The sequence below is a fragment of the Carex rostrata genome, chromosome 6 (assembly GCF_964058835.1).
Source record: "Carex rostrata chromosome 6, lpCarRost1.2, whole genome shotgun sequence".
In the NCBI taxonomy this organism is placed as follows: Eukaryota; Viridiplantae; Streptophyta; class Magnoliopsida; order Poales; family Cyperaceae; genus Carex; species Carex rostrata.
The window spans coordinates 7,777,067-7,784,791 of NC_135923.1; the positions used below are offsets into that span (position 1 = coordinate 7,777,067).

General features: G+C 33.7%; 1 protein-coding gene across 1 annotated transcript; it reads right to left on the reverse strand.

Annotated features, from left to right (window-relative positions):
• On the reverse strand, positions 1-7,015 carry LOC144555294 (cytochrome P450 714B3-like). The gene is made up of 5 exons (XM_078303583.1): positions 6,624-7,015; positions 4,016-4,242; positions 1,321-1,568; positions 793-1,141; positions 1-557 (listed from the first exon to the last, which is right to left on the reverse strand). Exons 1-5 carry the CDS (start codon positions 6,925-6,927, stop codon positions 132-134), a joined length of 1,554 nt encoding a protein of 517 aa, XP_078159709.1. The 5' UTR covers positions 6,928-7,015; the 3' UTR covers positions 1-131.
• Positions 7,016-7,725: the final 710 nt, after the last annotated feature.

Consider the following 7,725-nt stretch of genomic DNA (forward strand, 5'->3'; position numbering starts at 1 on the left):
ATTAGTCATTATCTAACTTGTATCCCGTGAATAAAACAAATATTTTCAATCAACATCAGTAGAAGCTATCTAGATTATCCCGTGATCCAATCCATTGTTCTAATTTAAATACGATTACCCAATAATAGAAATCATGTTTTTTTCAAGACCAAATTTACTCCATACTCCGGCTCCACAATAAGCCTCAAGGTAGGCGAATGCCTATACTTTGTTGAAAGTGAGAAAGTGAACTTCGATATGATTGATGAAAGCACAATTTTAAGTTCCACCATAGCAAAGTTCTGACCAAGGCAGGTGCGGGCCCCGGCACCGAATGGCAAGTACATGTGCGGGGGCCGACATGCACCGATCAGCCCGTTGGAGAACCGCTCAGGGTTGAATTCGTGCACGTCCTTTCCCCATATGTTGGGGTCATAATGCAGCGTCGATACCGGTGCGCATACATTGACGCCTTTTGGTACAATGATGCTTCCTAATTTCATCTCCTGTAGAGCCTCCCTTGAGACAAAGGCGCCTGGTGGGTATAGCCGTAGTGCTTCTTGGATCACCATTGTTAGCTACAAAAGGAAATGTATTGAATTAATTATACCATTTAAGCAAGTAAAGGGATTTTTAAATTCATTCAAATTCAAATACATTATGTATTCAGTAAATTTATTAAACTATACTTAGTCTGAGCCTTCATAGTTCCATCTGAAAAATTATTTGTGCTCTAAAACAATTGCAAGGTCAGAATAATTACAGAAAACAGAACTTCCTTATCAAAGTAAATGGTTGTAATAAAAATCTTACTATCTTCATTTTCTGGAGTGATTTGGCATCAGAGGGTTCTTCACCACACACATCATGCACCTCAGCACGAACTCTCTCCTGCCATTCCGGATACATGCTGAGCAGCATGAGACACCACGTGGCGGTGACAGCTGTGCTTTCATGCCCCGCAAAAAATATGCTCTTGCAGTTGTCGACTATGAACTCGTCAGCCTCCTTCGGCCCCATATGATCCATGCTCGCATTTTGTAGTATTGCGCTCAAAAGATTTCTTTCCTCCTCTCCGTTCTGCTTCACAATTTTTAGTATCAGTGCATGGATTTCTCTGTTTAGTCTCCATGCTTCTCTGTTGCGCTTTGTTGGAAGGTACCTTAGTATAGATATAAATCTTGTGAGCAATCCATGACAATGTTTAATATTTTTTTCTTTCCAAAAAGGAAATTGGAATTTAATTTATGGTATGCTTACTCAAAATGAATTTCAGAATCTTTTGTACTAGTTTTTTTCCTAATTTTCTCACTAAAGTATTACTATAAATAAATTACAAACCTTAAGCCAGTGATTTCAGCTAACATGTTAGGTTTTGAAATGACTTTCTGAAGAGCCCTAAGCTTAAAAAATATATCCTTTCCTTCGACATAGCTGCTCCCGAAGCATGCGCGGGAGATGACGTCAGCGGAGTAAGCTCTCAAATCATCGTCAATTTTGATGTCTGCAATTCCTCCGTTCTGCTCTATTTTGACTTCCCATGATTTCAGCAAGGGAATTGTAGAATCTACCATCAAATCCACCATACCCTACATTTTTATCATATGACCTTAAATTGTTAGTGTAGCTCTTGCTGACATGAAGGACTACAGTTGATATAATAAATTGATAAGCTGTGGAGATCATGTGTCAGGTAGGAGATGGTGAGTCCTCTACGCTGGGTGAGGACCAGACATAACCATAGAACATAGAAGGGCCTTATTGAATATTTTGTACCTATAAAAAAATAGTAAATTTTTTCTAAAAAATATATAAAATTTGGTCTCCACTCTCCAATTACATTTTAATATGGAAATCATGTTAAACGGTTCAGATCATTATTTGTATTATTTAAAAAACAGAGATAAAAAATATGATACATAAGGAAGAGTGAGTCTATGGTACTATGCATATTACGATTTGTTACTGTGCTACGGCTATATATTCGAGTTTTCAAATCTTAATGGTCGATCCGAACCGTTCATCTTGTTCTCCATATTAATATGTGTTTAGAGACCAAATTTTACATTTTTTGAAATTTTTTTACTATTTTTTTAGATTTATTGAAAATCACTGTTTTTGGATGGTCCAGAATTTTCAGATCAAGTGATTTTCTAAATATCTAAAAAAATAGTAAAAAATTTTCAAAAAATGTAAAATTTGGTCTCCAAACACATATTAATATGGAGAACAAGATGAACGGTTCGGATCGACCATTAGAATTTGAAAACTCGAATATAGAGCCGTAGCACGGTAACAACCCGTGATATGCATAATACCATAGACTCACTCCATAAGGAAACATGAGGCATTTTAACCATCTAATAAGCTCTTATTAGGGCTTATACGTATCTCGTCTCTTATAAAGGTCATAAATGAGATCGCTTAACCATGTTGGCTCTTGTGGCCTTTGTACCGGACCAAGGAAGTTTTGGTCCCAAGTAAAGAAGGTTCCTCTCTGTTAGTGGGCCTGCGGTTAGTGGCCTATATGACCCAGGCCTAATTAAGGCCCCTTCAGTTGCTCTAGATCTAAAATGAAATCTATTCCAACAGTTCCTACTTTTGATAAAGCAGCCAGGGATCAAACACACACGACATACGTACATCTGAAAAATAGTGTGTAAAGGCATGTGATTGGAGAGTAAATCTATCTATATGCGGAGCCACTAACTGCCTATTGAATAAGAATATTAGTTTGGTTATTCTCCACAGGCCAATTTATAACAAGGAAATTATTTAGCCACTGACTGCCAATCTGCCAAGGAAAGGTAAGGAATCTAGATAAAATCATCTAAAGATTTGTGCCATCAATTCATTATTTTAGGCATCCGAATAATAATAGTTTATGCTGCCAGTCTTAATTTTGCTTTTAGAAACAGACAATCCAAAAGGTAGCATAAAAAAAAAAAAAATAGAAATTTGCTCAAATACACCATTTTTTAAAGAGGAAAAAAAATTGAAATTGATTGTGATCATTAGATAAATCAAGGATAAAATAGAAAAATTAAACATAGCCCATTACATATTTTAACAAATTTAATGATTTGGATTGTGATGATTAAAAAAAATTAATCTTTATTTTATTACTCAAATAGAATGAAAAAAGAGGATATTTCCTTTCTAATTATTAATTATTAATTCTTGCTAGACATCATGCATGGTACATAGGAATCATCTAATCAAATCAAATCAAATCAATAATGACTATTTATACTTTGTTTGATGTATTGATGACTCATCCAAAAGTTTAAGCCACTATTTTTCAACATTATGACTTTATTGCTTAATTTTTATTGGAGGATCTGGATCGAATAAGTGGACAGTCCCACTCCGCAAAATCCTAAGTAATTAGTGACAGTGACCAGGCCAGTCACCAGTGTAAGAATAACATACAGAATGAAATCTTTTTTTTTTTTTAATATAGTTAACTTAGTAGTTTGGTGGACCTTGGCCAACCGGAAGAGGCATTTAATTATTATGATAAGATAGCATTAATAAATGCTGCATTGGAACACTTAATTAGTGGTGACCGGTGAATATACTCATGTGAACCTACTGTCCATCAATTATATGTAAGAATTAATATTGAAGCAACTTGAATATTTAAGAATATGCACATGAATTGATATTGCATGAGCACTAGTATACGGTAGTAATGTGGATGCTCAAAGCAAAAGGCTTCCATCAACTATATATAAGAATTAATATTGAAGCAACTTGAATTAAGAATATGCACATGAATAGATATTGCATGAAGCACCGGTACTAAATAGTAATAATGTGAGATGCTCAAAGCAAAAGACTTCGTATTTTCAGATAAAGATATTGACAATACTATTTTGATGATCATATCGTGCATGAATTATGGTTTTTATAATTTTGACTTTATTATCAGTGTTGTAAGAAATCAAAACAACGCTTTAAATTTTTTTATTTGTTTTTTCGTTTGAAAAGATAAAGTGAAAAAATAGGAAATTTTTTTTATAAACGCACTTGCCTTAACTTTGTCATGGAAGAACTGGGGTGCGATGAGCTTGCGCTGGTGCGCCCAGGCAAGACCGTTCGACTTAAGGATGCCTTGGCCAAAGAGCGGCTCATGCGTCTTCTTCAAGTACGTGCCCTTCCCCAGTTCCAATGACACGCACAAGCATATTTCCCGAACGACCTCCGCCTCGCTAACGTGCACCATCACCACCCTCCCCATCTTGTACGCAAACACCGCACCTATCCACGCCACAATTATTAATTTTTTTACAAACAAGTAAATTAATGACAAAATAGGTACTTGTACAGTGTACACCATACAAAGCAAGAACAAATAAAGTCAAGGCACTTCATTTAAATATTTGAATCCCTTTTTTGGGTGGAACTGGACGATTCTGTCAGAAAAAAATTGGCACATAATTGGTATGAATAAAATGGGCCCAAAGAGATCTGACAGTATCAGCTACGACTTTTATTATTACCTTTATTTTATTTTGTTTATATTTCACCGTTACCGTTGAGTGCTCTTTGTTAGTATCACATGTATTGGGGACCCAGGTACCCCAAAAACCTTCCCCACAAAATCCCTTTTCTGGGTGATTTTGTTGTCTAATGCTACTTAATAATTTGCTTAATTTGTAAAGTTATGATCCTTTTTTTCGCTGGAAGGGGCGTCAGTATGGGCCAATGTGCTTCCACTTAATTAATGCAAATAAAGTTGACGATTATTAGTACACAAGCTTTATCCAGATATGCATTGAAGTGAAGAGGGCAAATTAATTAATTATTAGCTGTAGACTTTGAGTGAGGCTATATGGTACTATGCATAGTACACATTCTTCATTACTTTGAATCAATATCTTAATTTGTTTATAAAGTTCAAATAATCGATCTGAACCATTAAACATGATCATTATATGAAAATACATACTTGTAGATTAAATTTTACATTTTTTAGATTTTTTACTATTTGTTGAGATAGGTAGAAATTCACTTGATCTAAAAATTCTATACCATTTAAAAACAATGATTTTCTACCTGTATAAAAAATAGCAAAAGTATTTTACAAAATATAAACTTTATTCTGCAAATATATTTTCATATTGAGATTATGTTTAACGGTCATATCGACTGTTTGAACTTAAAAACAAATTTTTTGATCCAAAGTACAGACCAATGTACGCTACCCGTAGTATCATAGTCTCACGACCCTGGAGACCTTGTTAAATGTAATTATTTTTGTTTTTATATTCTCTGAAATAAACTGATACTGTTTCATTGAAATATAAGCTCTGGATGTGTTGACTTGATAGCTAAATAATCATATTTGTATTTCAGAAAATCAATAAAGAAATAATACTAACCGCTACTTCAGTAAAATAAAATAAAATAAAATAAACAAGACACAAAAATCAGACTCCTTAAAGTGTGTCAGAACCAAGTGACCTTCAATATATACCTAATTAGAATATTAATTGAACATTAATCACTATATATTTACCAAATTAACTAAAATGTAACAAGGACTATAGCAAAACGACAACGGGACGAGTATTGCATGTGCCGACTGCAGTTCATTTATCCATGCCTTTCTCTTTCCTGTCCTCTTGTGCAGATTGACAGCTTCTTGACCCCAAGCTAGACTTTAATTTAATTTGAAAATTTGAAAAATTCATTCACCAAGAAATATATAAGAAAGCTATATTTATACTCCTCTGGCGAGATATATATCATCTACTAAAAAAATATACCATAACTTTCCCTACTAAAGTCCAAGTGCATGTCCTTTTCATATTAGAAAATTTGTTCTAGTAGTTATTTTTTATTATTTGAGTTCCTTATTATTATAATTTAATAATATCTTTTCAGAAATCTATGCCAATAGATCAACTTGGTGTTGATGGACAATGAGAGGCGAGTGCATAAACTTTGCTTTTGGAACCCAGATGGCCAGATGTGATGGAAACAAAATTTGAACCTTTTGCAAGGATATTGATGCAAAAGTGCTCCAATTATTATTAAGTTATATCCGTGCTAGCTAGAGTTGCTCCAATTATATGTAAGTCATGTTTGTGCAATTGTGCTAGATTCCAAAGAACAGTTTTAATCATGGTCGGCGTCTAACATTAATTATCTATGCAATCAATTGCCATGACAAAAATCTTAATTAATAGCAACAAAGGAACATATATGCAATCACAAAATTATTTGATGAGACAGATCATGCAAGGCAAAGCACAATTATCATGCATCCCTATCCTGTGGTTAATTTGTACAAATTATTAATAGTGTTTACTGTTTACTGGTATGATTAATTTTCACTACTGTTACGCTTTTAAGAATTAGGACACTTTCGTCTGACATGCATATAAATAGTACGACAAAATAAAATAGAAAAAAATAAAACAGATTTTGGTTATACACTTGTGCATACTTCCAAAATTATGTAATTCACACTGATATTGTATATCAGTCCAAAGAGTCAATGTATACATCAATTTTAACAAAATGAATTCAGTACCATGCATAATATACTACACTAACATGTAGATTAGCAAGTGATAATAAATAAAGTAATAACAAAATACAAAATTAAGATGAGCTAAATTTTATGCACATACCATATTCTTTCCTCCATTTTTCATAATACGGGAACACTGCAGATCGATAATCATGCTTGATTGCTCCTATAGCTCCTGCATCTCTCTTATTCTTCTCCATTATTGTAAGCCGCTTCATCTCTGATATGCTGCCATACGGGAAAGACGGTTTCGGGCCACCTATCCCTTGCTTCAGCAACTTCTTACGAACTCTTTCTGGTACAAGCCATACTACATAGTAGAAGTATAACCCCAAAATGCACAACCCTACAAAGGATAACCTTAGCAATATATTTGCTAATGCTTCCATTGTATTTGTATCCATGCCTCTTTTTCTCTAGTATAGTGGCTGTTGCTTGTTGCCTCGGTAAGGAGTTTATTCAAGCAATGGACGAACAGTTATTAGAAAGAGAGAGAGAGAGAGAGAGAGAGAGAGGGGTTAGATATATGGACAAATTAAGGGAACCCAATTATGCAATAGAACAAAAATTCAGCTTTGGCATCATCATCTAGTGAAAATCCTCTGTGGCGGATACAACCGTGCGGTAAACTGTGTGGCGAGTCGATAACATCCGTGATCCATTGATTGTTGATAATATTATTATCAAATTAACTTTTATAATTTTTATATTATGATTGAATTCAATAGTTATGTTTATTAATAGTTATTTATATATAGTAATGATTTCGTTTGTCAGAAAAAATCGTTCTGATCGCCAAGTAAAGAGTTCGTCCTTCTTTTAATTACTTGAAAAAGGTTGAATCCTGTCATTTCAGAAGTAAAATACTGCACGAATTTTGAAGCAAAAATGGTGAATTCTGTACTGGACGGGAGATGGACGACATCTTTTGAGAGATAGTAAGCAAAAATTTTGACCTTTCTTTTTACTGGATCATTTCTATTTCCTTCAACTAATTATAACTTATTATGTTGAGTTAGTTTCCTTCAACTAAAACACATTATACTTTAGTATTTTATAAGCAGGAACACTATGCATTTTATAAATATCAGTCTATACAATAATTGAACTAAACTTGAAATTTAAAAATGAAAAATAATCTTGTCATATTGATAATTATAATTACGTAAAAGGGAACACAAAATTATATTCCTTAATTAGTG

Bases quoted from the DNA above. Each gene is read 5' to 3' on its own strand.
- LOC144555294 (XM_078303583.1), bottom strand. From the start codon at position 6,927: ATGGATACAAATACAATGGAAGCATTAGCAAATATATTGCTAAGGTTA. The intron at 1,569-4,015 runs GCAAGTGCGTTT...ATAAAAATGTAG, and splicing joins TCTTCCATGACAAAGTTAAG to GGTATGGTGGATTTGATGGT. The intron at 1,142-1,320 runs GTTTGTAATTTA...ATCTATACTAAG, and splicing joins GCTGAAATCACTGGCTTAAG to GTACCTTCCAACAAAGCGCA.